This window comes from Canis lupus, chromosome 2 (assembly GCF_003254725.2).
Source record: "Canis lupus dingo isolate Sandy chromosome 2, ASM325472v2, whole genome shotgun sequence".
Lineage (NCBI taxonomy): Eukaryota > Metazoa > Chordata > Mammalia > Carnivora > Canidae > Canis > Canis lupus.
In genome coordinates this window covers 32752971-32780529 of record NC_064244.1, presented here as the reverse complement: position 1 = coordinate 32780529, position 27559 = coordinate 32752971, and the positions used below count along the sequence as shown (strand labels likewise).

General features: G+C 57.4%; 1 protein-coding gene across 6 annotated transcripts in view; it reads right to left on the bottom strand.

Annotated features, from left to right (window-relative positions):
• DIP2C (disco interacting protein 2 homolog C) overlaps positions 1-27336 on the bottom strand; it is a 252745-nt gene extending 225409 nt beyond the window's left edge. For 2 of the 6 annotated variants that reach the window (XM_025445451.3, XM_049101452.1), the window contains exon 1: positions 27121-27331. In XM_025445451.3, the coding sequence (XP_025301236.3) occupies positions 27121-27205 (85 nt within the window). In that variant the 5' untranslated portion in view covers positions 27206-27331. Of the gene's footprint in view, positions 1-27120 lie in introns of all 6 variants that reach the window. The other 4 variants (XM_025445449.3, XM_025445450.3, XR_007406048.1 and 1 more) reach the window with 3 other exon arrangements.
• Positions 27337-27559: the final 223 nt, after the last annotated feature.

The following is a 27559-nucleotide window of genomic DNA, read 5'->3' as shown; positions in this document are numbered from 1 at the left end:
CGCATGGGCAGGAGCACGGCCAATCGTTCCCACGTGCAGGAGGCTCGGAGGCCACGGTGGAGGCCGCCCTGCCATTGGGGCTCCCCACGCACAGCACCAAAGACGACACTCCTGAATTCCGGCGGCTTCCCAACCTCACACCTACCAATGTTTGTCGCTTCTTCCAGTTTTTAAACGAACTCCCGGTGGGCGCCTTTGCTTTATTACGTCATCCCGCCTTCGCATTAGGGAGAAAGAAGTTGTGGAATGTTCCGCGGGACGAAGGGGTCTGCACAACAGGGAGCGAGGCAGCAACGGGGGCGACAGGTGGCACGAGCCAGGCGAGGAAGCACAGGCTACCTCGCCTTCAGCTGCGCCCGCACCCAGCAGGCCCGAGGGGCGCCCGGGGGACGGGCAAAGCCAGGTGTCGGGACGGCCGCTGTGCAAGATGAGGATGGGTCTAGAGGCGGCAGGAGCAAAGCCTGGGCTGGGAGGGGGGGTGTCAGGGTTCCCGTGGGCACCACGGGGGGGGGGGTGTGTGTGGGGGGGTGTGAGGGTTGGGGTCCCCACCCACCACCTCAGCCCTAAGCTCTGCACCTTTGCTCCCAGAACCGAGAAGGACACGCTTACTACCTACGCCAGTTTATATTCCAAGGCGAAGAAGAGGCCAGGACACCTGTAAGTCGTTAAGGGCCTGATGGGGGAGGAGCTGTGAACAAATCTCAATCTCAGTGGATGTGCCTTATAAGCCGCCCTCACCTGCCTGGCGGTTGTGGAGCCGTTGGATGCGACTGGCCCCCCACCTCCTACGTGTAGCAAACGTACATGGCCCTCCTACGTGTTCTTCTAAAGTGTAAAAGCCGCACCACTGAGGGGCCCGTCCCTCAGGAGCACATAAGCTCCCTCAACATGCTCCCCACCCAGCATTGATTTGGGTTTTTAAATCAAGTGGGGTCTTTTTTGCCCTAGGAAGTGGCCCAGAGCAGTTACTTTTTACACCACGGAGAATTCACCTTGTGCTGAAAGGGATGCGCCCTGGAGAGGGGACCTGCAGCGGCTACAGGACGCCCTTCTGCTCCAGCAAACGCCCCCACCCCCGGGCCCCTCCCCGCTCACCTGGGACCATGTCCACCACCCCGGTTCTGGCTTCCCTGCCTGAGCACCGAGCACAGGCCCCCACGACCCCAACACAGCCCGGCCACACGCCGCCACCGGCAGACCCGATGGAAAGGGTGCGGGGTACACCGTGTACACACGGATGTGACAAATGGTTGCCCTTGTGACAAGAGCACCTACTTTAATTTTATGATACTTGGTTATAACCTACACTTTCACAGCAGTTGCTAGAACAATTAATTTTACATTTATCCTATTTAAGCCAAGCTGTTGAAAAATATGAAACACAGGCAGAGTTTTAGAGAAATCATTTTTAGACGGTGAAATTACTTTAAATTGGAAATTAATGAAATCTGATTCTTGAGGTGGGGGCACACGTGGGGAAACAATTTAAAAACGTTTTTTCTTGCAACCTTCACACAGACCCTCTCAGTTGAGAATTTGCTTTGCTGGAAGGACATCGTATCCCTGGGGTTGAAAACCACCCTGTTAACGGGTACGAATATCAGCTTTTTCACAAGCAAATTCGAACATGAGCCATAGGAGTGGGGGAGGTGGGGAGGGACAGAGGAAAAAGCTCAGCAAATACCACAGATCCAGTAGCAACTGATTAGTTTTTAATCAAAAGTAGTTCATTTATCCTAATTATATACACGCGGACTGTGTTACTTCTATTCATGGAATGGAGTTCATATCTGATCGTAAGGAAATTATTTTCTTATTGAAAAAGAAGAGAACTAAGTGTAAAACGTTGTAAGTCCCTTAAAGCAAAACGCCAGCACCGACTTTCCTTTTCTCACATCTCCCAATAATTTTCCGATTTGGGGTTTTGTCATGGTCTACCCAATGCCACGCATTTGTGGGAAGTCGGAATGCGGCAGGCAGGTGTTGCCTGGGTTTTCCTGACTACTGCCGCCACGCTGAGTGCCAGAAGGGGACCCTGACTCCCATTTAACCCAAAATCTCAAGTCACCTGCCAAGGGACACCCTGTTTTAGATCAACTATTGGTTCTTTCCGGCAGAAAAATCAAATTGAGTGCAGAGAAGTGCCGTCATTCTTCTAAGCAGCAGGCCCAGCGCGTTGCGACGGCGGTTCACAGCAGCAGCGGGCGTGCATGGGGGCACGAGGTGTGCACGGGGGGGGGAGGGGGGGGGCACGAGGTGTGCGGCGGTGGGGGGTAATCCCAGCAGCTAGTACGGGCAATGATAGCGGTAATAGGACTGCTGTGGTTAGTACGGATCATTCAAGTGAAGGGGTCTGATATTGAGACATAGCTGGGGGTTTTATATTAATAACAGTGGTAATAAAGTTGATTGCCCCTAGAGTAGAGGAAACTGCGGCTGGATGTAAAGGGGGGGCGCGAGGTGTGCACGGGGTGCGGGGGCGCGAGGCAGTTGGTGGGAGGGACGCAGCCCGGGGAGCCGCCTGGCGCCCGCCGTACCCCCCCCCCGCCGACAGCAGTGCCCAGGTCAGGGCCAAGGTGCGCAGAGGGGTAGGGGCTGCGGGGATGGGCGGGGATGGGCGGGGATGGGGGACCCTGCAGGGAGGAGGGGGCGGGGGCGGCGTGGACAGGACCCAACCCGCAGCCTCCACAGGGGCGGGCCCAGGGCAGCCCGGGGCGGGAGCGCCCTCCTCCCAGCGGAGCTCACCGCCCCCGGGGGCCGACGTGGCGGGGCCCTCCGTGGACAGGAGCCCGGGCCTGGGGCCTCGAGCCCGCGACCCGGCCTGCGGGGAGCGCCGCCCGCACAGCCCCGCACAGCCCCGCCCCCGCCGCGGCCCAAGCCCCCGCCCCCGCCCCCCGGGGCTCCCCGCGGCCGGCCACCTGCAAGGGCGTGGGAACCCGCGGGGGGGGGGGGTGGGGGGGGGGGCCGGGGCACAGCACGGGGCGCACCCGGAGCCCCGCCCCCGGAGCCCCGCCCCCCTCCGCCCGGGGCGGCCGCAGGAGGAGCCGCAACAACCGTGGCTTCCGGGGCGCCGCGGACCCCCGGGCCCCCCGCCCCCCCCCGCCGCGAACCCGCCTCCCCGCGGCGCTCGGGCGCGTGCCGGGGGCGGCACCGGAGCCCACAGCAAGGCGGCGCGGCCCGACCTGCGCCCCGACACCCGCGACGCCAGGTACGGACCCCCAGGCGCCCCCGGGCTCCGGAGAGGACCCCCGCCCTGGGCAGCGCTGCCGGGGGCCGCGGGCAAGGACCCGGCGAGGCGCCCCCGCCGCAGAGGACCAAGACCAAACACCGGGAGGAAGGCGGATGCGGTACAGACGCTGGAGAACACGGAACCAGGGGCAACAAAAGGAGTTACGCGACCTGAGCCTAAATGGACTACATGCTCCCACTGAAGGAACAGGGTGACCGAACGGACAGAAGTAGGACCCACCTGCCCGCTGGCCCCGAGACGCCCCTGGGACGCGGACACGCGGACCGACACAGCGGCAGGAGCACTCCAAGCCACCGGGAGGGGGCGGGGGGACATCAGGACTCCTGGCAGACAAGATAGACTTCAGACAAAGGCTAGAACACGAGACAGAGAAGGGCAGGACTTAACGATAATGGATCAATCCAGGAGGAGGCCGCACCCAGCACGGGAGCACCTGAATACTAACACACAGAGCGGGAGAAAGCGACAGTAAACAGTAACGGTGGAGACTCTAACAGCCACTCACATCGATGGACAGATCATCCAGACAGGAAGCCGACAGACACAGTGGCCCTGAGTGACAAGTAGACCAGCAGACCTAACAGATACGGAGGACATGCCATCCAGACACGGAACACAGGGGCAGCTGGGTGCCCCAGGCGGTTACTTCAGCTCAGGCCATGATCTCTGGGTCATGAGATCGAGCCCCACGTCAGGATCCACACTCAGCACGGAGTCTGCTTAGGATTCTCTCTCCCTCTGCCCACCTCTCCCTTCTCTCTCTCTCTCTCTCTCTCCCCCTCTCCCCAGCCCAATAAATAAAAACAGAATACATATTCTGTTTCAAGTTCACATGGAACATTCTCCAAGACAGAGCACATGCTCAGCCACAAAAGCGTCAATAAATTCAGGAAGACTGAAATCATGTCAGGCATCTTCTCTGACCACAATAGTATGAAACTAAAAATCACAAGAAAAAAATCTGTAAAGAACACACAGAGGCTCAACAACATGCTACTAAATGATGAGTGAGTCAGTCAAGAATTCAAAGAAACCAAAAAACACACGGAGACAGATGAAAATCGGAACAATGGTCTAAAACCTTCGGGACACAGCAGAAGCAGTTTTAGGGGCAAGAGCATGGAACCTGCTAAATACTCTCCCTTTCCCTCTTCTGCCCCTCCCACCTTCTCTAGAATAAAAAAGAGAAATAACAGACACCACAAAAATAAAAGGATTCTAAGAAATTATGAAAAATCAGAACACACAAATCGGACAAACTAGAAGAAATAAACTCCTAGAAGCAATCTTCCAAAACAAAATCAGGAAGGAATAAAAAATTTGAACCGACTGATCATCAGCAAAGAAATTGAATCAGTAATCAAAAAACTCCCAACAAACAAAAGTCCAAAACCAGATGGCTTCACAGATGTCTACCGATGAAGAGTTAATACCTGTTCTTCACAAACTACTCCAAAAAAAGACTTTTAAGTTTACTGCATGAGGCCAACATTACCCTAATACCAAAGCCAAATAAAGACACTACAAAAAAATAGAACTATAGGCCAATATCCTTGAACACAGATGGAAAAATCCTCAACAAAATACTAGCAAACCAAATTCAACAATAAAAAAAAATCATTCACGATGACCAAATAGGCTTACCCCAGGGATGCAAGGGTGTTTCAATATTCGGAATCAATGGATATAGAACATTAACAAGAATGAAAACCATATAAGATGCAGAAAAGGCATTTGACAGAGTACAACAGCAATTCATCAAAAAACTCTCAAAGTAGGTTTAGAGGGAACACACCTCAGCGTAATAAAGGTCACCTATGAAAAACCGACAGTTAATATCCTCAGTGGGGAAAACAGCTTTTCCTCTAAGGTCAGAACAAGACAAGGATTCCACTCCACCACTGGAATTCAGAGCACTGGAAGTCCTAGCCTCAGCAATCACACGAAAGAAATAAAAGGCATCCAAATCTGCGAGGAAGAAGTCAAACTCACTACTTGCAGATGATGTGATCCTATATGTAGAAAATAATAAACTCCACCAAAAATCAACCAGAATAAATTCAGTAAGATTGCAGGATAATGAAATATACAGAAATATGTTGCATTTCTATACCTAAAAACACAATAACAGAGTGACAATGATCCCATTTACAACTGCACCAAAAACAGTAAGATACCTAGGAATAAACCTAAAAAAAGAAGTGAAAGATCTGTACTCTGAGCACCTGGAATGACATTCCACGCTCACGGGTTGGAAGAGCAAATACTGTCAGAATGTACACACCACCCAAGGCCATCTACACCCTTAGTGCAATCATCCCTATCAAAACACGAACAGCATCTTTCATAGAACTGGAACAAATAATCCTAAAATTTATATGGAATCAGAAAAAGCAACCTTAAGAACAAAGCAGGAGATCTCACAATGCCAAATTTCAGGATAGACCACAAATCTATAGTGACAAAAACAGTGTGACCCTGGCATGAAACCGACACTCAGACCAATGGAACAGAGAACCCAGAAATAAACTCACGCTCCTATGGCCAATTAATCCACGACAAGGAGGCAAGAATATCCAACGGGGGAAAGGACCGTGTCTTCAACAAAGAGTGCTGGAAAACTGGACAGCCACATGCAAAAAGAATGAAACTGGACTGCTTCCTTACACCAACAACAGAGATAAACTCAAAATGGACGAAAGACCTGAATGTGAGGCTTGAAAGCATGAAAGTCCTGAAAGAAAACACGGGCGCTCATCTCTAGGACATTGGCCTTAGCAGCATTTTTCTACATGGGTTTTCTCAAAGGACACAAAAGCCAAAATAAACTACCGGGAATGCCCCCAAAATAAGCTTTTGCACAGCAAAGGAAACAATCAACAAAACAAAAAGGCAGCCTCGTGAAGGGGAGCGGAGACCTCGGATGAGGGGCTGACACTGGACCCTCCGAAGAGCTCCTACGGCTCACCGCACACAAGCACGTGACTGAGCGCCAGGCAGAGGACCCGCACGGACGCTTTTTCCAAAGACAACGCGCAGACCGACAGGCCCAAGATGATGCTCAGCATCACTCCGCGTCGGGGAAACGCACAGGGAAGCCCAATGGGCTACGGCCTCACGGTCAACACAGGAAACAGGTGTGGCGAGGGTGCGGAGACCGGGAGCGCTGGTGCCTGCTAGCGGGGCGCAGGCGGGTGCAGCCACTGTGGGGAACGCTGTGCAGGGCCCCAGGAACTGACCCAGCAGTGCCCCTGGGGGTTTACAAAGGAAACAAGAACAGTGATGGAGAAGACCCCTGCCCTCTGGGTGCACAGCAGCGCCTCCGCCACAGCCAGGGCGTCCTCGGGCTGAGGATGGGTGCGCTGGGCACCGGCCCGCGGACCGCCTCTCTGCCTTAGGGGGCGGCCCTGCAGGTACTGTGCCGGGAGGAAAGTCGGACGCCACCCCGTCAGTTGTGCAGGTGACTGGGGATCACACGCACACTCCCGCAAGAAGCAGACTAGGCACCTGGGGACAGGAAGGTAAGAGCATGAACTTATACTGACAACCTGGGTCACGGGGCGGGGGGGAATCACAGACAGCTGTGCACGCACCCAGAGCAGCCCCAGTCACCCACTCCACCAGGATGGGCACAGCCTCCCCCATGAACCTCCCTGAAATCAAGGCGACCCCTTCCCACGCAGCGGTGCTCAGGGGACACGTGGCGCTTGGACCTGTGGACAGCCCAGGCTGCAGGCGGGGCACACCCTTCTCCCGCGGCCAGGCCACAGCAGTCGGGCGAGGCCACCACAGCCCTGCCTGGGCCTCCATGTGCGGCCCGTGTCTCCTCCGAGCGTGTCCTCCCGACACCAAGGGACCACACTGTGTCCATGTCCCAGGAAGCCCACCGTCCTGCCAGGTCGAAGGCCAGGAAGTGCCTCGGGGAGGAGGGCAGCAGCACCAGGACCCGGGCCGGGGAGGGCAGCAGCACCAGGACCCGGGCCGGGGAGGGCAGCAGCACCAGGACCCGGGCTGGAGAGGGCAACAGCACCAGGACCCGGGCTGGAGAGGGCAACAACACCAGGACCCGGGCTGGAGAGGGCAACAGCACCAGGACCCGGGCTGGAGAGGGCAACAGCACCAGGACCCGGGCCGGACCAGGCCAGGGAGGGCAGCAGCACCAGGGGCAGGGCAGGGCTGGGCTGGGGAGGGCAGCAGCACCAGGACCCGGGCCGGGGAGGGCAGCAGCACCAGGACCGGGCTGGGCAGGGCCGGGCAGGGCCGGGCAGGGCCGGGCCGGGCCGGGCCAGGGAGGGCAGCAGCACCAGGACCGGGCCAGGCTGGGCCAGGCTGGGCCGGGCAGCAGCACCAGGGGCTGGGCCAGGGAGGGCAGCAGCACCAGGAGGGCCCTAGGGAGCCGCGCGCCCCTCGTGTCCCCGGTCACCAGCCGGCACTCGCACAGCAGAGCCGGGAGGCTGCACTTGCACACCCGCACCTGCCTCACGAGGAGGCTCGGGGACCGTGAGCCGTGGACACAGGTGCTGAAACAGGACCCGTGTGGTGCGGCCGGCGCTCCGGTAACCTGATTTCTAGGAATCTAATTTTAAACGTCTGCACAGCTAACACATCACAGAAATACAGCATGTGGAACACTGTGGCAGAAGTACTAAAATATATATATATTAAAAGAAAAAAACACCTAACCAAAAATAAAAGTGGCATTTCAGGCAAAACCCCGGAATTAGAACAGAGCTCTATCCTGAAGCTCTTCAAAACCTTTTTCTTCAACGACGCTCACCCCGTGAGCACTGGCGATCGCGGTCACAGTAGTACGAGAGCTCGGCTCGAGGACCTGCGAGGGCCCGAGGCCCCGCCCACACCCAGGGCCCCGCCCCTGCCCGAGGCTCCGCCCACACCCAGGCCCCCGCCCCTGCCCGAGGCTCCGCCCACACCCGGAGGCCCCGCCCACCCGAGGCTCCGCCCACACCCAGGTCCCGCACCGCCTCGAGGCCCCGCCCCAGCGGCTCGCGTGTTGCCCCGTGGGTCCCCGAGGAGAGGCACCGCCCAACCCCAGGCGGGAGCGGGGTCCAGGGCGCTCGGCCGCTGGGCGAGCCTGGCGCCAGGCACGGCGTGACCCCCATCCACGCCGCGGGCGGGAGGGGGCGGAAACGCAGGAGCCACACTGCAGACTGGCCGCAGGGCTCCCAGCAGCTGCCCCCCCTCCCCGCGCAGAGGCCCGCAGCAGGGCAGGGCAGCCGCGCACCTGCACAGGTGGCCTGGGGCGGGGGCGCACTGGGCCTGGGGGGCCGGCTGCCACCTGGCTGAGCTGCACGCTCCTCACGCAGCAGGTGTGTCTCTTCCTAAAGCAGTTTGTACCCAGTTGTACCGGTTGCAGATTACTTAACTGATAAAATACAACTCCATAAAGAGAAACCAATTCCGTGAAAAGCAGAATGCTTGGCAAAGACTAGACGTAGAAAAATTTATTTTAGTTAAAAAAAAAAAAAGTGCTTTTAAATAAGAGAAAGTCATGAAAACCTAGGACTCTACGCTGTCCGTGACTTGGCAGGCCGCGGGCTCGGCGTAGGCAGGAGAGCTGAGCTCCGGGGTAGGGCTGCGGCCACCACCCTCAGGGTTCTACTTGAACCTCTTGAGCAGCCAGGGGGTAGGAGGTGCCTCCTGCCCGGGGGAGCCTTCTCAGCACCCAGCCCCTCCAGGACGCACGCGCAGTGCAGGTGGGAAGCGTCCCAGGGGAGCCCCCCACGCAGAGCAGGGCTGAGGTTTTGCTCTACTCCCACATCCAGCTTTTCAATCGCAGCTTAAATAAACTTCGGCCAAAGAAAGGAACTCAGCTGATGAGTGAGCTGGACAGACCAGAAGGGTTCCAAAGCGCACACCCCACAGGCCCCTGTGGGTCCCTCCCCTCCCTCCCCTCCCCTCCCTAGAGCACAGAGCAGGAATGGGGCAAACAGCTCCCTAACTAAAGGTGTCTGGGGTGTGTCACAGACCCTCCCTCCAGGAGGGGAGCCATAACCCCCTCCCTCCCCAGGGCGGCAGGAAGGTGAGCGTGCCCGTGGGTACACAGATGGAGAGGCACGCGGCCCCTGTGCCAGCAGAGCTATGCAAACACTTCAGGGTCCACACGTCACAAGGGCTGTCACGTCTGGAAAACAAAGCTGTGCAGAAACGCAGGCCTGGCCAGCTGGAGATGTACATGCCAGCAGGAGGCCCAGCTACCTCCCCGGCAGGGCACCAAACCCACCGTGCCAGGGCTCCCCTTTCTCCACAGCCCTGCCGACACCCGTGGAGTCTCGCCCCTCTCAGGCGTAGGGTGGTAGCTCACTGTGGCTTGGATTTGCGTCTCCCTGGTGATGCTGAGCGTCCTCTCGTGGCCCTGCTGGCCGTCCGTAGGTCGTCTGAGGAAAGGTCTATGCAGGCCCTTTGCCCATTTTTTTAACTGACTCCTGTGTTTAGCTACAGAGTTGCACAAGCACAGTGGGGAAGGACGGGGCTCTCCAACAGGTACTTAGCGCACATAGACAACCACCTGCAGGAGGACGCCGGGCCTGACCTGTGCCACGCACAAAATCACGGGATCTGAAATAGTGAAGCTCCTCGAAGAAACCAGGGGAAAGATCCTGGACGCTGGCCTTGGCAAGGATTTCTTGGACAAGACACCCATCCCAGAGGCAACAAAAGCAAAACTAAACAATTGGGAAGACATCAAAGAGCTTCTGCAGAGCAGAGGAAACCATCAAGGAACTGAAACGGCAGCCGCAGGCCGGAGAGCGTCCTCACGCCCTTGGCCGAGAGGACTTCCAGCCAAAACAAAGCATCACGTTTGTGTTTTCAACCTCGTTCAGTCAATCGTGACATTTAGATGTCTGTCTTTTCTGCAACGTATGAAGCCTTCTGCAGCGGGCAGGCCTCTATGACGCAAGAGAACGACCGAGCGATTGTTTCCCTCCAGGTGGGAGAAGAGAACAGTTTGGGGAAATCCAGCAACGTTCTGTGAGCTCCTGACTACAAACTACCCAGTCGGCAGCCCTCGAGATGGGCCCTGGCCACACTTACCACCCGCGAGACGTGGGCAAGACATTTAACCTCGAACCCTGGACTAGTTTAATTTCTAACCCTACTTGTTTCCTGTGGTTAAGGGACCACCCGATAAAATGATATACATGACACTAGCCAGTGTCAACATCGCTGGATCATTGTCACCTGTGGATCGATGTTAAGACACCGTGGAGAAGTAAAACTTAAAAATATAATGTTAGAGTTTTTAAGATTACAAATGAATTACGGGTCTATGTCACATTTCTTATATCCTTTTATATTCTTAACCTTATATTTTTTTACTTTTAAAATATTTGCATTCTAAAAGTATCTCTGAGGATTTTTTTTAAAGATTTTATGTATTTATTCATGAGAGAGACAGAGAGAGAGAGGCCGAAACACAAGCAGAGGGAGAAGCAGGCACCATGCAGGGAGCCCGACGTGGGACTCGATCCCAGGTCTCCAGGATCACGCTCTGGGCTGAAGGTGGCGATAAACCGCTGAGCCACCCAGGCTGCCTTATCTGTGAGGTTTTAAAGACTTAATATATGAAGCATTTAAAACTATGCCAAATAGACATCTAAAAACATATAGGAAGCTTTTTAATAAACATCAGGGCAGAAGGAATTACAGCTCCCAATTCAACACACAACTCATAGCAGCAAAGAAGTCAAGGCAATTCGCAGACTCCTAAAGGAATATCTAATAAAATCCAAAAAGTATATTAAAAAGGTTTTCATTATCATCAACTAATAAGGAAACATCTGCTGAATTAGGCCTGGGAAACCCCATCATCCCCCCCCAGCGCCCGATCCTCACCCTGGCTGCTGAGAACAGACCACGCTGCGCGTGGACCATCCAGATGGGAACACAGAGTTTCGAGTCATCAAGTTTCACCGATTCTACAGAAAATAACCCTCACACTCTGCACCTGTGGATCCTTTCACCCTTTACTGTTCCGTTTTGCTTTGTAGGATGAGGTACGTACGCATTTTAACTGTTTGAAGGTTACAAACTTGTGACGTTTCATTAACTTCATTGTACAAAGAAAGGGCACCTTTTTAACCAAAAGGGAAAGGGGAAAATACGCAATTTAAAGACTTTTAATCCTACAAGCCCAGTGATGATATCTAGTTGGCAAAAATGGGGAAAAATTCACTTAAACACTAAATAAACCCTAGAAGTCAGCTTTCCAAGCAAGAACCTACAGAGCTGTTTGGCAGGGCTGGGTTTTCTTTAACGAGACGCCCATAGAGCCTCCCTCAAGGCCCGAGGCACCCGGCTGGCTCCTGCCCCCCTGCAGGGCTGTGCTCTTCCCACGCAGAACCGACCCCCGGCAAGGGCCTCGCTGCTGCCCAGGAAAGAGCCCATCATGGGAACGAGGTGAAAAGTAGGAGATTAGGACACCGGGAGCGGGCTGGTCTCCTACAGGATCTAGTGCCGGGACACGTGGGCCCTCGCTGCCCTGACCGGCACCTGTGACCCCAGTAAACGGTCGGGAGGAAACCCAGGTCTCCCGTCACCGTGCCCGACCCCAGGCGGGAGGGCCCACGGCTGGGGGATGCCGGGAGGGGTAGGTTCAGGGCCGGGCATGGGGCTGGGACAACACGGGGCTGGGACGGCACAGCAACCACCCCCGGTCCCTTCTCCTGGGGGGCGGGGGGGTAGGGAATGTGAAATCAGAAAGTTCCAGCCAACAGAGGTCTGAATGTCAGTTTTCTTCAAACTTCTACAGACATAGTTTCCCTTCGCGGCTCCTGGAGGACTGAAGCCACGCACAGGGCAGCGTCCTCCCCAGGCCCCAGGCACCCGGGCCCCCGGCTGGCAGGACTGAGCCAGACGCACACTTCTTTGCTGAGAAGACACCAGGGCAGGAGCCACCGGTCCGAGGGCTGGGCTGCACGCAGCCACCGGGGGAGCCGCACCCTGGCCTCACCCCTGGGCCAGGGTGAACGACCGGGAGCAGGCCTCCCAGGGACTGCACCCAACGGCCAGACTCCTGCCATAAAACAGTTCAGGAGGTCCCCGCGGTGGCCCAAGGACCTGCCCACACCTGTTCAAAGGTTCAAGGGCAAGGGCAGCTCCGTCCGAACTGGCTTCCGACAGGTGCAGGAAGGACCCTGGGCCACCGGAGGCCAGGTGAAAGTGCCTTCGTGGAGGAGCCTGGCCACAGCCAGGCCGCCCGAGGGCGGAGGGGCAGCAGGAACCCCCGGGCACCTTCCTCCAGACAGGAGACAAGGAAACCTGCTTCCACTGGAGTAAAACTCTGATTTGTCTGTAACGACCGACTATCGTGCTTTATGCTTCCAACATTTTCAGTACCATTTCAAAGGCTTTAAGGCCCTAAATCAGAATTTTCTTTCTACTGGGACACAGAAGTACTTTGGTTAAAGATACATATGGAAATGTGCCAAGAGAAAAGGGGCAATAACACCCTCGGCACGAACGCCCTCCGCCCCGGGACCGCCAACAGCGGCTCTCAGGTCGTTTACAGGAGGGGACGGCGATGTGCATCGCGTCTGCAAGGACAGGTCTTCCCAGGAATGGCGTGGGCTGGGCAGAGGCCTGGGCTGCGAAGGGGCAACCAGCACTTGCAGGGGCTCCAGCCTTACTCGTCTCAGCCAACGAGCACATGGATTAGAGACCCCGGCACGGTGCAGTCCTGGAGGGTGAGCAAGCCCCGGGCACTGCAGGCCGCGGCCTCCAGGGAGAGGGGCCAGGGCAGGCCTGGAGGGGGCGGGTGGGCCTCCCTGGGACGCTTCGGCAGCCTCTCCGACTGGGAAAGGACAGACGTCGGGGCCACTCACCACCCTTTTCCATTTTACAGACTTAGAAATATTTACATACCAAGTGCACTAGTGTGATGCCTCAGGTGTCAGGACCCCACGGACCCTGCACGTCACCCCCCACAGCTGGGTCCTGGCTCACGAGTGGACGGCGGCCGCCTCACCCAAAATGCGGCCCCGAGCTGCAGGAGGGCTGCAGACTCTCCGCCCGCACTCGGCACCGACAGCAACACGTGCACTCTCCTCCTGACCCAGAAAACGTGAAGCGGAACATGTAAACACGCGTCTCCTAGCACAGGGAGCGAGCGGCGGGCTCTGTGACCTCAGCCACAGAAGGGCTCTTCTTGGGCCCTGCTGCTGTGCAGGCCGCGGCGAGGCGGGAGGCCCACGTGCTCGCCGAGGCACACACGCCCCGGGGACCGGGGACATGCCGGCCGAGCGACAGCGGCCTCCAGGTCCCGGAGGACAGCAGCACGCAAGCGGACCCCGGGACCGCTGCCGTTGGGGAGGTGCACGAGCACCTCCGCACAGGCCCGATGCGGGCGACACGGAAGCGGCTGCCACCACTCCCCGGCCGCCCCCGCCTGCGGGAGGGCTCGAGGAGCAGGCGGGTTCAAAAGCCCGTGGCACCTCACCCGAGCCTGCGCTCCCCTGGGGACGTTCTCACGGGACGCACATGGACAGACGCGGGCACGCGCAGCTCGGGCAGGGCTCGCCCGCTCATCTGTGAGTCCTCCCCACCTGGGGGTAAACTACGTGGGAGCCCGCTAGCCACCTCTTCAGAAATCTGTTTCTGTGAGCCCATTTGCCCCTTAAACGGGCACCAGCCCCCTCAGGAGCCACAGAAATCGCCAGCGTGCAACAAGAGCCTTTGTCCCGTCAAGGCATCTGGCCCCCAGGCCAACGTCATAGGACGGTGTCCTCTGCTGCCCCTGGAGCCGCTGTGACAGCCCGAGGCGCTCCGCAGAGCTCAGGGCGGCGGCATGCCCCGGAGTACCCCAGGACCCACACCCCAGGGCCGGGAGATGGCTCCGCGGCCTCCAATCTGACCTCGGACTTGCCAAGTCAGTTCTTTCCAGCTGCTTTCCGGCCTCAGGAGGGAGGCCCTGCGGGCAAAGCATTCCTGCGGGGAATCGAAACTACGCCCAGAGCAGAAAGAGCGGTCCTGGGTGGGCGAGAACCCCATCACAGGGCCCATCCACACGCACTTGCCCACCTTTGGGCCACACGTTCCTTACATAAACTTGCAAGTATTTCCAGCACTTTGAGGACTGTCTCTGGGACACCGTCCCCAGTCTTCCCAGTGGTGGCCTCCGGGAGACAAACTCACCTGGTTTCGCCACCACTCATCTGCCTTGGATTCTGTGGGTAGTGAGTGGCCAAACCTGCAGCTTGGGGTCCCTGGAGCCAGGTGTCCCTGCACCCCGGGGTCCCGGCTACAGCAACATGCGATTCCTCATTTGTAGAACTACTGAGCTGTGTGCCGCCACAGGCTCACAGGGCCCAAGGACACACGGGCCAGCGTGGGGCGTCACTGGTGCCGCAGAGGTCAGCCAAGAGCCCGTGGAAGGAGGATTACAATTTTCCACACAATCAACAAGACCGGTGAGGGTTAAGCAAGTGGAAGTTTGTTCACAGGTGCTTGCTCCAAAGACGCCCTTTCCAAAGGTTATCAAGGATCCAGGCAGTCAGGATCCCCCCACACACGCCGTATGGGGGCTAGGGGCCAAAACGAAGACTGAAGGAGGAGGGAGACGTGAGCACGCGAGGCAGAGAGAACCTCAGGAGAACTTACAACAAAGTCCCAAATGAAAATTCAACCCGGGCCTCTGGTCACCTCGCAGACCCGGTCAGCCCAAATTACAAGCAACAGCATTCGCACTTTCATCTGAGCCTACAGGTGATCTCCTGGAAACACCCCACTAGGAAGATAAATCGAAAGAGAACAAAAATCAATTCACGATGCAGCATAATGACTCAGCCAGACTAACCAAATTAATATAATCTACTGAAAGTCAAATCATATGTTTAAGATTAGGTTATTGTGCAGCTCAGGGGCAACTTTAGATTTAAGATACTTAAAGTGGAAAACGATCATGCTTCCCCTCAATTCTGATCACCAGAGCCCCAGCGAGACCGAGATGGAGTGGCTTTCATCGCTTACAGGACAGATGCGATCATAAACGTGCACAAGTGACCCGAAGACAGGATGGGTCTCTGTGTTTTCTGCTTGCACTAGTCATGGGGCTTCCAGGAGCAGTGGAGCAGTCACAGGACGAGTCCACGGTCGACACATGGTACGTAAACCCGTCTTTATTCTGGGATTTATTTAACAAGTCTTCGAGGGTCCCTGCTACGGGAGCATTTATCTTCATTTACGAAGAGCCACGGGCTTTCTGGCTGAGGAAACAGGAGGTCGTACCGTCCACAGTATTTGCACGGCCCGTGTTCTAGCAAAAGGCCCACACGCCTGCAGCATCGCCATCACCAACACACGGATTCAAAATTCTGATGCAAACAGGAATAACCAGGCAACGGGGGGAGCAACAACTAGCGAGAGGTTCTAGAGAATCTGAGACGACATCGCGGGACGGCCAGTGTCGCACGAAGACCTCACCCGTCTCAGTCATCCCTGCCAACGTTGGCCTGGATTAAGACTTTATTTACACACAAAGGAAGCTGTAAGATTTGTTCTGATTTCACTTATAGGTGGGACGTAAGAAAAAAACAAAAAACAAAACAAAACAAAAATACCCCAGATGAACAAATACCCAGAGCACACTGGTTGTCTTCAGAGGGAGGGGGCCCGGGGAGGGCAGGTGAAGAGATGGAGACGTACAGGCGTCCAAACAAGTGACAGGGCTGAGAGGAGCGGCACAAAACACAGCCGGGACCACTGCGGGGACTCTGGAGACAGACGGTGACGACCGTGATGACGGAGAGCGTGCCGTGACGCGTGCGGTTGGCAGACCACTGCGTACACCTGAAACTAATATAAACCTTGTACGTCAACCACGCTTCACTTTGGGAAAAAAAAAAAAAGATCTGCCCTAACACGCTTCTCTAATCACTAGATTGTCTTCACGATCATGAGTAACCACTAAATAGCTTCCTCTCAAGGATCTGAAACTAAAAATAGGATGACAAAAGAAAGCCACATCCTGACAACTTTATTAAGCAGATTATAGTTATGAAAATAAAGGATGTTAGAGGCTAGATTCCTAAAATACCCTTCGAAGAACTCTGTACCAGTAACAGCTGGTCGTTGTTACATCAGGTGGAAAAAATGGGATACATGGAAGTAGGTTTAAAAAAAAAAATTCACATTCACCATGAAAGTTGGCATCTTTTTTAACATCCTACTTCCTACTTTGGACTTGATCAACCTACTTCGAGAGGGTCGGCCTCAAGTGGGGAGGCAGGAAGGTGCGCGGCAGGCGGCCGAGCCGCGGTGGAAGAGCGCCCAGGGCAAAGCAGGTGCGGCCCGGCAGCAGGCACGTGGCCTAGGCACGCTCTCCCAGCAGGTTTTCCTCTTGCAGGGACACCTGTACCTTGGGTCCCACGTGCTCAAAAAGTAATAGCGCACAGCGAGCAGAGGGCTGCCGAGAAACACACAGAAGCATCCTCCACGACAGAGACCATCCGCGTTAAAAAAAAAAAAAAAAGTCTATTTGCAACATCTGACTTAAGAGTCCATTCCCACTGACGAGACGGCAGCTCCCGGGAACCAGAGAGAAGCGGGTCCGAGCTGCGGGCCTCCCCCCACCCCCCGGGAGCTGGGGAGCGGGACATGCGCCGCACTCCGTGGGTCCGGGCACCACCGCCTCCCGCACGCGGGGGCTGCGCAAACCTGGCCACCGGCACCCCGCTTCCAGCCCGGAGCCAGGCCACCTTTCCCTGGACAGACGCTGCAGACACGACCCCCGGCACCTCACTTACAGGCTTTTCCCCAGAAACACAAGAATTAACAAGCATTGTCTCTCGACCGAAACGATCAGGATTTCTGATAAAACCATCCTGCCCAGCCTCCTGACTCTAAAGGGCGCTGCGCACGGGCGTCGGCCCCGAGGGGCTCCGTTTTCTGTTTGTCTTCCACGAGAAACGGGTCTCAAACACGCAGATGAAGAGCCGAGTAAGAGACACCCAGGCGCCCGCCCCAGGGGACAAATTAGATTTTTTTTAATTTTTTTATTTATTTATGATAGTCACAGAGAGACAGAGAGGCAGATACATAGGCAGAGGGAGAAGCAGACTCCATGCACCGGGAGCCCGACGTGGGATTCGATCCCGGGTCTCCAGGATTGTGCCCTGGGCCAAAGGCAGGCGCTAAACCGCTGCGCCACCAGGGATCCCCAAATTAGATTTTAAATGTGACGTTCCCGGACGGCACAGGCCTCAGCCCCGTCACAACCACGGGGAAGGGACTGGGAGCAGCGGTGCCGCTGGAGCTGGGATGGCCCACGCATCCCCCGAGCCCATGCTCCCACCGACCCCGGGGCCCACGACACCCAAGCTCCACCCCACGGCGCCCACGCTGCCCCCCAGACCCCACAGCCCGTCGTGTCCGAAGGAGCCTGAGCGTAGGCTGGCCCCCAAGCCGTCCAAAGGCAGCCTCGCTGGCTGGGAGGTTAAGAACGGTCAGGAAACCGAGGCTCTAACGAGAGTGGGGAGTTTCTAACCGTTTGAAATCCAGTGTCCTCATCTGTTCAAAAGGGAGGAGGTCATTTCCTCAGAAAACCTTTTTAAAAGACTGAAAAAGACCAACATGAAAGCGACAAGGGCACGGGCGGGTGTGCGGCGGGCTCGCAGCTCTGCGCCCCGACGCCGCCAGCCCACGGGGCCCGCCACCCCCCCACCCCCCGACTCGCGCAGGCCAAGTGGCCCTGTGACTCACCCGCCCTCCACCCGGGGCACGTTTCACCCAGAACCCGACGTGTGCCAACCAGGAGCCCGAGTCATCAAGGAAACAAAATTAAGGCGACTTCCTGCCTGTGTCCAGGGCCAGATCTCCCCGAGAAGAGGGAAGAAATTCTAGGAGAACAGCACTAAGTCCCTCGCTAGCGGGACGGCGGAGTCGCTTATCCCGTCTCCGGGCGGGGAAAGAAAAGCAAACTCTGCTTCCTTCTCCTACGAAGTGAGAAGCCACCGAAGCCTGGGCACCGCGATCGGCAGCCAGCAACCGGCAGCGCAGCCTTCACGGCCGCCAGGGTCGCGGGAAGGTGGCTGTCGCGCGGGCGAAGCGCAATGTGAGCCAGGCCACCCTCACAGCGGGTCTCCCCGCGACGGGACGGCGACGCGTGGTCGCACGTTAGCAACGAGGTTGCACCCCGGCGAGGGGATAGGCTCTTCCTGGGCTTTAAGCGTGTAGGTTGAACGACCCCGGATAATCCCATCCGGCCGTGGCCCACATTGCTCCTTAGAGGCCACCATCCACTATGAAGCCCACCGGCTCTGACGCCCGCTCTGTTGGCAGAAGGAAGTGAGAACGGGACATGCCAAGCCTGATCGTCCTCACCCAAGAACCCAGTGGTCCGTGCCCGGTTCCCGCGTCAGGTTACTTTCAAGTAGTTATTACACGTGATTGAAGCCGTAGCCTCTCCAACACCATTAAGTCCACAGGGTGCGGGTTGGGGCAGGGGTACCCCAACACCCTACTGCCCGTGTTTGTCTTACTAGACGCTTTGAGCAGCGCTTGCATGGGGCACGCAGCTAGGCCCCCAACTCTTGGTTTTGAGGCTCAGTTCACGACCCTGGGGTCATGAGATCGAGCCCCATGTCGGGCTCCCACTCAGCACTGAGCTTACTTGAGATTCTCCCTCCATCGACCTCCCACTCGTGCTTGTGTGCGATCTTGCTCGCTCTAAAATAAGCGAATCTTTTAAAAATAATACAATAAAAAATAAAAGCAGCCTATGAAAGTTGACAAGGAAAAGCTGGCATGCACGATCACAAACCCAAACAGCGCTCAACCCAGGTGACTGGCCGGGCGAACATGGAGGACACGCCCCAGGACGTCCGCAATGTCGCCGTGCAGGACAAAGCCCTAGGGTGCTCAGCAGGCAGGGCCCGGGGCCCTCGGCACAGCTCTGAGTCCTCCGAGTGGCCTGGCCTCTCAGACCCCCCCTGGGCTCCCGGGATCCCACCTGCAGGTCTTGTCAGGTGACGTCCATGTGCACATATCAGCGGAAGGGGCATGGTGACGGGGTTCAGCCCAGCATCTCTGCACACACTGAAGGAGGAACACGTGCGGCAGAAGAAAGTTGTCCCGTGTCACAGCCAGGGGAGTCCTGGGCCTCAGGGGGCATCCAGCCCGCTCCCCCAGGTAGCTTCAGGAGTGGCTCCAGCTGGAAGCCCAACGCGGCCCAGAGACACGCCAGGACTGTGAGGTACATACAGTGTGTGCCCCAGGTACACCTGGGCCAGAGCCTAAGACGTGCTGGCCAGGTACACCTGAGCCAGAACCTAACCAGGATGTGCCACCCAGGTACAGCTAGAGCAGAGCCTAACTAGGATGTGCTGCCCAGGTACACCTGGGCCAGAGCCTAACTAGAACATGCCACCCAGGTACACCTGGAGTGGAGCCTAACTGGGACGTGCTACCCAGGTACACCTAGGCCAGAGCCTAACTGGGACGTGCTGCCCAGGTACACCTGGGCCAGAGCCTAACTAGGATGTGCTGCCCAGGTACACCTGGGCCAGAGCCTAAATAGGACGTGCTACCTAGGTACACCTGGAGCAGAGCCTAACTAGGACGTGCTGCCCAGGTACACCTGGGCCAGAGCCTAACTATGATGTGCTGCCCAGGTACACCTGGAGCGGAGCCTAACTAGGACGTGCTTCTCCTACCTGGATAAAGTCAGCAGCAGGGGAGGCCAGGGATAGAAGCACCAGGAGCTCTGTCCCAGTGGACACACCTGGGAGAGAAAGAGTGGACCTGGGTATTTACCAGGCAGACGTCATGGCATGACGTCACCGACCCTCAATGCTACAGGGTGGGTTAGCAGCTCCACCTGACAGCTGAGGAACAGGCCGGGGGGCACTGGCTCGTTCCCCCGACGATGCCGTGAGCGTGGAGCAGGGCCCCACACACTCACCAGCTGCACAGCACTCGGGAGGAGGTCTTCTCAATGGACAGACTCCTGTGTTCAGTCCAGAGAACCTCAAGATCCTCCCACAAATCCCTGCAAATAGGATTCAGAAAAACATCCAAAGAGATTCGGGAAGCACAGAAGAAGGTCATCCACAAGTTAAAAATGGAAGTTTGTGCTTTACGTTCCCGCTGCACTAAACTCCCACCCCCTGAGGGCTGCCGGCCACCCGTCCTTTCTGAAGCACTCGGCCAGCGAGAGTATTTCATCTCCTCTCCTCCGACGACAGCGGCTTTGCACCTGCTCTTCAACACATGTGACGTCCTATCGAGGATGTCGGCCGCGCCTGTCGGCACACGGAATACCCCGGCCTGGCTGAGCGCGCTGTCTGCAGCCCAAGCCTAGGCTCCGCGTGTACTCGTCTCTTCACAAAGACCGCTCGAGCTCCCCGCGAGGTTAAGTAAGAACACGGTTTACGTTTCCGTCTTCATTTCAGGTAAAATGGCCTACGAAGCGTATTTTTCCCCAAGAAGCACCTCTTGATACTTCCTCAGAAAGACCGTCAGGGTGGACCGGGCCAAATTCATCTTTACAGGGAGGGGGCTTCGGCTCGGCGCGAAAGGAGAACGGGGAGTAACGCAAGGGTTCAGAGTAGACGCTCATGTGATGTCCTGAGGCGACGTCAAGGAGTGTGGCTCTGTGTCAGAGCAGGGCACACCGGCCCCGCCTGGCCGGGCCACGCAAGTGTGCACTCAGGGAACTCTGGCACATGTGCCCCCTGCCCCCCAGGCTGTCTGTTCGCTGAGCTCCTGACACAGGCCCGGCTACGCTCGCAAGACACTTGGTCAGAACACGAGGAGAATCATCCTGTGATTCTGGAACCAAGTTTCCCTCCGCACCCGACAAGTGCCCAGAAGAGAAGCCAGACCCATGAACGCCGCCACCACCTCCACCGCAACCCAGCCCCGAGCCGGCTGCAGCTGAAGCAGCCCCCACGGAAGGCTGATGTGTTTACACAGACTTTGTAAGTCATTTTTAAGTTATTCAATTTATTATTAAGTTATTAAATGACCTAACCAGATAATTCAGTAAAAAAAGAAATTAGTTCATAATTGTGAATAAAAATTAAAATGTAATGAATCCCATCCCCGGTGCTGGTAGACTGGTGTGGATCTGGCCCATGGGCTCCAACCATTTCATTAGGACACAGAAACAGATTTCCATCCCAATCAGCAAACACAGGATTTAAAACCAGCAGCCCAGAAGAAAGACACATTCCTAACCCAGCATCAACCACAGAATCCCTTCATTTCTCATTATCTTGGATAGTGTGGTCTTCTTTTTTTTTCCTCCTGATTTTTAATACCCACTGTACAAAGCCCTTTAGTAAAGAACGGTCTCGATTTGGGATGCGCACGGCACGGAGAGCCCGTTTCACCCGCCCAGGAGGTCCAGGCCCAAAGCTAAACAGCAGCTTCCCTCCCGGAAAGGGACTGCTCGACTGCTCGCTGTAATTTTAATTTTTGCAACACAGTATCTTAGCATTTTCCCACTTTATTTGTCTCGGGCTTGTTAAAACAAATAACCCCAACCGGGTCCCAAAGAAGGAAGTGCGGAACACGTGTGTTTGGAGAGCCCGGGCACGCGCTCCGCGGCGTGTCGACTCCGGTATCCCGGCCCACGCCAGCTGGGATTCCTGGTCGGCGTCTCCTCTCTGGGAGCGCTATTTATTATCATCACCAACAAATGGATGCAATTAGTTCTTTGGAGATGTGACACGTTTCTGACCCTCTTAGCAGAAAAGAACGGAGCGTTGGTAACAATAGTTCACCTCCGAATGGTGTGCAAACACACACACAATCACACACAATCACGAAAAAGGAACTGAAGTGGCAACTTCCAGAGTAGAAGAGAAAGAGGAGCTGCAACGTGAGAGGGGTGCCAGCCGATAACGGGCGGCCGGAAACCTATCACATCACCCCAGACGCCTTACAGCAGATAAAACGTCCGCTACTCCCAGGATCAGCAGTGATATGCAAAACTACGTCAAAGAACCGTGACCAAGAACTTGATTTTTTTTTTTTTAAGATTTTGTTTATTTATTCATGAAAGACACACAGAGAGAGAGGCAGAGACAGGCCGAGGGAGAAGCAGGCTCCATGTGGCGAGCCCGATGCGGGACTCAATTCCGGGACCCTGGCGTCCCGCCCAGAGCTGAAGGCAGGTGCTCCACCCCTGAGCCCCCCGGGCGCCCCAAGAACTTGATTTCTTTTTCAGGGCACTTGAACAATTATGACAAGAACTGGAAGTGATCTTGAATAACATGCCTCGGCTCTGAACTGGTGAGTCAGTCTATATATATATACATCCCCGTGACATCAAGACGAAGATTATCCAATACATTCTCGTTACAATTCAGAAGAATGCTACAACTCATCCCATAAATCACTGCTTTAAAAAATAATAAAATAAAATAAACCAGCTCTAAAAAAAGAGTCAACCCATTTGCAAAAGGCTGGGATGAGGAAGGCAGAGTGACTCATAACATCCAACAGCTTGTAGCCTCCAAACCATAACAAGCGTATAAAGCCAGTGGGCCCCGCATAAAACAAAATAGAGTCATTGTTAGCGCTTTGACCTCTGAGGCTCAGATCTGAGCATAACCAGGGCGTCAAATATCCTCCGAGCCCTTGGAACAATTTTACAGATCTGTGCCTTTCGTGTGTGTGTGTGCGTGTGTGTGTGTGTTTACTCGCCCAGCTTCCCGGCTAAATTTGACATCTATATTTATTCATCGGGAAAAGAACATTCGCGTTTAACTATTTTCCTAACTCCGAAGAACTCTTATCATTCGAGTCCACACATTTCCAATCCCACGCCCACCGATGCTGCCATTTTGTAAATACTTTTTCTTTAAACACAGGTAACAATATTTTCCATCTGCCATGCCAGGGACTCCACCCCCTTCACCCCAATTCTTCCTGCTATTGGACAACTGTGAGGTAGATAGAACATTTTGTGGCCAGTCCTGAGGTCTATTCCAGCTGGGGGGCAGGGGGTGCCTGTGGCCCTCAGCTCGCCCCCTCCACCTGCTGGCCCTGTCCCTTCCTCCTCTACAATTATGACAACTGATCAGTGGACGTCTGCAGGAAACCAGGGGGGGGGGTTGTTTTGTTTTTTGGTTTTCTTTGGCACATTTGTTGTCCAGAGTCAACTACGTCCTTTCAGTGAGGATGATGTTCACAAGGTCTGGGTGGCGGGAGACTTTGGAAGGCGGTCCTGCGGGGTCCGCAGGGTCAGAGCCGCAAGATCTGCAGTTACAGGGCCCCCAGGACACGGGGCCAGGACTCGAGGGCCAGAGCTAAGCGTACCTGTCACCTTGGGCCCAACAGTCCTGAAAATCTACAAGCATCTCGGGGCCCACGCCTCTCACTTCGCGCTCTTTGGTGCCGGGAATGTGAGTGCAAACTGCGAGAATGCAGTTAAAAACAAAACAAAACACCCTTGACCGACACAAAGAACCACAAAGAATGGGGCATAGGTGAGCTTGCGCCCCCCGCGTCCCGCAGTGGGGCTCGCTCGCCACGGAAGTGCTCCTCCCACTGCGCTGGACACTCCCGACGCGACTGTGGCTGAACCAATCTGGAATGTTAATCAGTGAAGCAGGACAAGGACTGAATCACCCCCGGAAGCAAAAGTCAGGGGACAGCGGACGCACCAACAAAACCCCGCGACGTGAAACACGGCATCTGTTTCTTAAAGGCCTCTCCTCCACAGACACCAAGCAATCCTCGCAGGCCATATCCCGGCGGTTTCTCCAAGATCCACGAAAATAAGAATCCAGCCGCTCCCGCAGGAGAGAAGCGCGGTGTCCGCACAGCCCACAAAACAACCCACAGCCAACGCAGAGACTTCCTGCTACCTTTCAATCAACAACTGAAATTTTTTCCGAAGACCCAAGTCTCTTCTACGTTTTGTTTCTTCTTTTTTCGACTGCTTCTATTTAAAGCTCTTCCTTAAGTATTTGACTTAAAAATATATTTTTAGATATTTACTTACGCGTTAATGAAATTAATTATTTGGCGGCCCTCTTTTTTTTAAAGATTTTATTTATTTATTCATGAGAGACACAGAGAGAAGGGCAGAGACACGGGCAGAGGGAGAAGCAGGCTCCACGCAGGGAGCCCGACGTGGGACTCGATCCTGGATCCCGGGGTCACGCCCTGGGCTAAAGATGGCGCGAAACCGCTGAGCCCCCCAGGCTGCCCTTGGCGGCCCTCTTAAAGCCAAAAAGGAAAGCACCCAATTCCAACAGGCCACCACGTCGGAAAGGAAGAAGAAACCACGGGGGTTGGGGGGGAAGGAGACCCAGCCACTGACCGGGCCATGAGCCCACTCCCCGCACCCCGCACACACGCGGCTCAGGCACGTCCAGACCCAGGGCCGGGGGCCGCCTGCCACCTCGCCCCGCACGACGCGTGCAACTTCGGGGACCTGCCGCTCCCGGGGAGGGAGGCCCCCCGTGCTCACGGGGGCGCAAAAGGAAAAGGAGGCCGAGTTCTGCAGCCGGAATCCGTCGGCAGCCCTCACCCAGTGACCCAGGAAGGCGACAGCACCGCGGCCTCCGACACGATGCAGGGCAGCGCACCGGCCGACCCCGGGGACCGGCTGCCGTGCTCTGTCAACTGACATCACGTGTGCTTCACACACAACTGCTTTCCCCCTGCTCTGAAGCAACGAGGCCCCGGGAGTCCCACGCTTCCACGATGGTTGCTGATGCTGTCGTTCGGGACGAAGACTCAAGGGTTCTCTCAGGACCGCGGCTAAAACGGGATAAACGCTGATTTAACTTTTTCACGTTGCGAGTGGACACGCCCAGGGATTTTTAAGTTCCACAATGTGAAAACAGAGATTTCTGGTCCTTCCAATCTTTGGCTCCTCTGAACACTGGAAAACAAGTTGATCCATGCAACTGAAGCACGAAAGGTGTTCTGTGTGGTTACGGGACCTGGAGTCCCAGATGACCCTAAAGAACGCTCCGTCCCTCATCCATCACTCGGCAGCGACAGAGCAGGTCCGAGATGACACAGCTACTGCGCGGCCTGAGGGGAGGGGGGCTGACAGGCCAACGTGCTGACCGTCCGACTGCTCCGTTCTTCAGTGTTCAGCCTGGGTCTAGCGCGGTTTGCAGGAAAGGAGAAAAGACCACGAATCTCCCGCGGGCCAAGACATCAACGAGAAACCCGCTAAGCCCTTTCTAAAGGCCTGTCAGACACGAGGTGTTCACGGAGACTCGGACTGTGTGAACCTGGGCCGAATGTGGCTCTCCACCCTCTGGGCGGTGGGGACGTAGCACTCATTCCTCCTCCAAGAGGGATGGCCGGGGGCAGGCCAGTGTCATCCAACAGGGAAGTGCGCCCCAAGTCTACAGCCACGAGCAATGCTCCCCGTGCAGCCAGCGGCGGCGGCCCACACGTCCTGCATGGTCCCAGGCTCCAGGAGCGGCTGTGAGCTGCGTCCAGGCCAGTCCCATAGGGCTCTGACGGCTTCCCACTTTGGTGACACAGCTGGGGTGTCGACACTTGCTGTTGGTGTAAGGCGGACACAGCAGCCGCGTTGAGGGAAAGCATGAACGCCGGGTTGCCACAAGGAACACAGGACACAATGTGCGACGAAGACCAGGAGGGCCGCAGGGTGAGGGTTCCTCCTAAAATCACAGCGCTTGGGCACATATTTTCCACTGGAGAGTCCGTCCCTCCAAACGACGTGTCCACGCTGCACCCTTCACCTGCCAGCTTAAATCTAAGCATTGATCCCAGCTGCCGGGCCCATGTGCCCCCTGCCTTCAGGTCCTCCGAGGTACCAGCAGAGCCTTCGTTGCCTTCCACCAGCCGGAATAGTGTCTGCTAAGCACACAGAGTCCAGGAAACAGCTTCCTCTCCTCCCACGGGACTGCCTCCCATTACAGAACATCACAATACCCTGCAGCACCCCAAATTCAAAACAGAAAGACAGAAAGATGCTCCCTCCCTGTAGACCTGAAAGGCCGGTAGCCCCGGGCCACAGCCCCAGGAGCATCCTTCCTGGGCCTGAGCGTGTTGGAAGGGGAAGCACCGAGTCCCATCAGCTCCTCCCTGCTGATGAAAATTGGCACGAGCGAGTGTACTTTCTGGCTCCCCGCCCTCCGGGAACCGTTACACACGCGCGCACACACACACACACACACACACACACAAAAGTTCACCAGGCTGCACCGCTCCGACCACGCAACCCGCCTGGGCCCGCAGGCCAGGGCGCCGGGGCACCAGGCCACAGTCGGAACCGGAGCGGCTGCTGCTTCCAGGGACCCCGACCCGACCTCCAAGGAGTGACAGTCGGGCGCGTGACCCGGCTCAGGAGCGCGGGCGCCCGCAGGACCCGCGCCCGGACCCCGCGGCCGCCGCACCATCGCGCAGGGTCGCCGCGGGGAGGCCCCGGCTCGCGGCCGCACAACAAAGGCGGCGGGTGGCGGGGTCGCGGGGTCGGGGGGGGCACAGCCCGGGTCGCCCCCACCCCCCCGCGACCCCGCGACCCCGCGACCCGAGTCCGCGCGAGCACAGGCCGCCGGCAGCTCGGCGCTCAGGCCGCGGACGGGCCCGGGCGGCGGGGAGCGCACGGACGCGCACCAAGGACACGGCGGCTGCAGGCGGCCCCCCGCCCCCGCCCTGCGCCCCCGCCCCCCCGCCCTGCACCCCCCCGGGCCGCCGCAGCGCCCCGACCCGCCGGCTGCCGCAGCTCGGGGAGGGCCCGGCCTCGGCCGCGGGCGGGAACAGGGCCGCGCGCCACCCCCCGCGCCCCCTGCCCGGCCGCGGCGCCCTCGCCCCCGCCCCCCCGCCGCCCTCCCCGCCCCCTCCCCCCGCTAACCCCTGCCCCCCCCCCCCCCCCCGCGCCAGCGCGGCCGGCCGGGCGCGGGGCCTGTTACCTTCCGACAGCTCCAGCTCCAGCTCGGCCAGCCGCGCCCGCACCTCCAGGGGCAGGGCCATGCCCTCCAGCCCGCGGTCCGCCATGCTCGCCGCGCCCGCCCGGCCGCTCCCTTTGTTCCAGGCCGCGGTCTGGCCGCTCCTCGCGCCCCGCGGACCCGCACCGAGCGCGGCAGGCCGGGCGCGGCGCAGCGAGCGCTCCTCCCCCGGCGCCGCCCCCGCGCGGCCCCGACGCCCGGCCTCGCGCCCGCGCCCCCGCCGCCCCCGCGCGCCCCCGCCCCGCCCGCCTGCCCCGCCCCAAGCTCCGCCGGCCGCGCTGACCGCGGGGGCGCGCGGGGGGAGGGAGGGGGAGGGAGGGGGGAGGGAGGGGGGACGCGAGGGGGCGCTCGGGGCGGGGGCGGGGGCGGGGGGAATGGGGGGGCGCTCCGGGAGGGCCGGCGG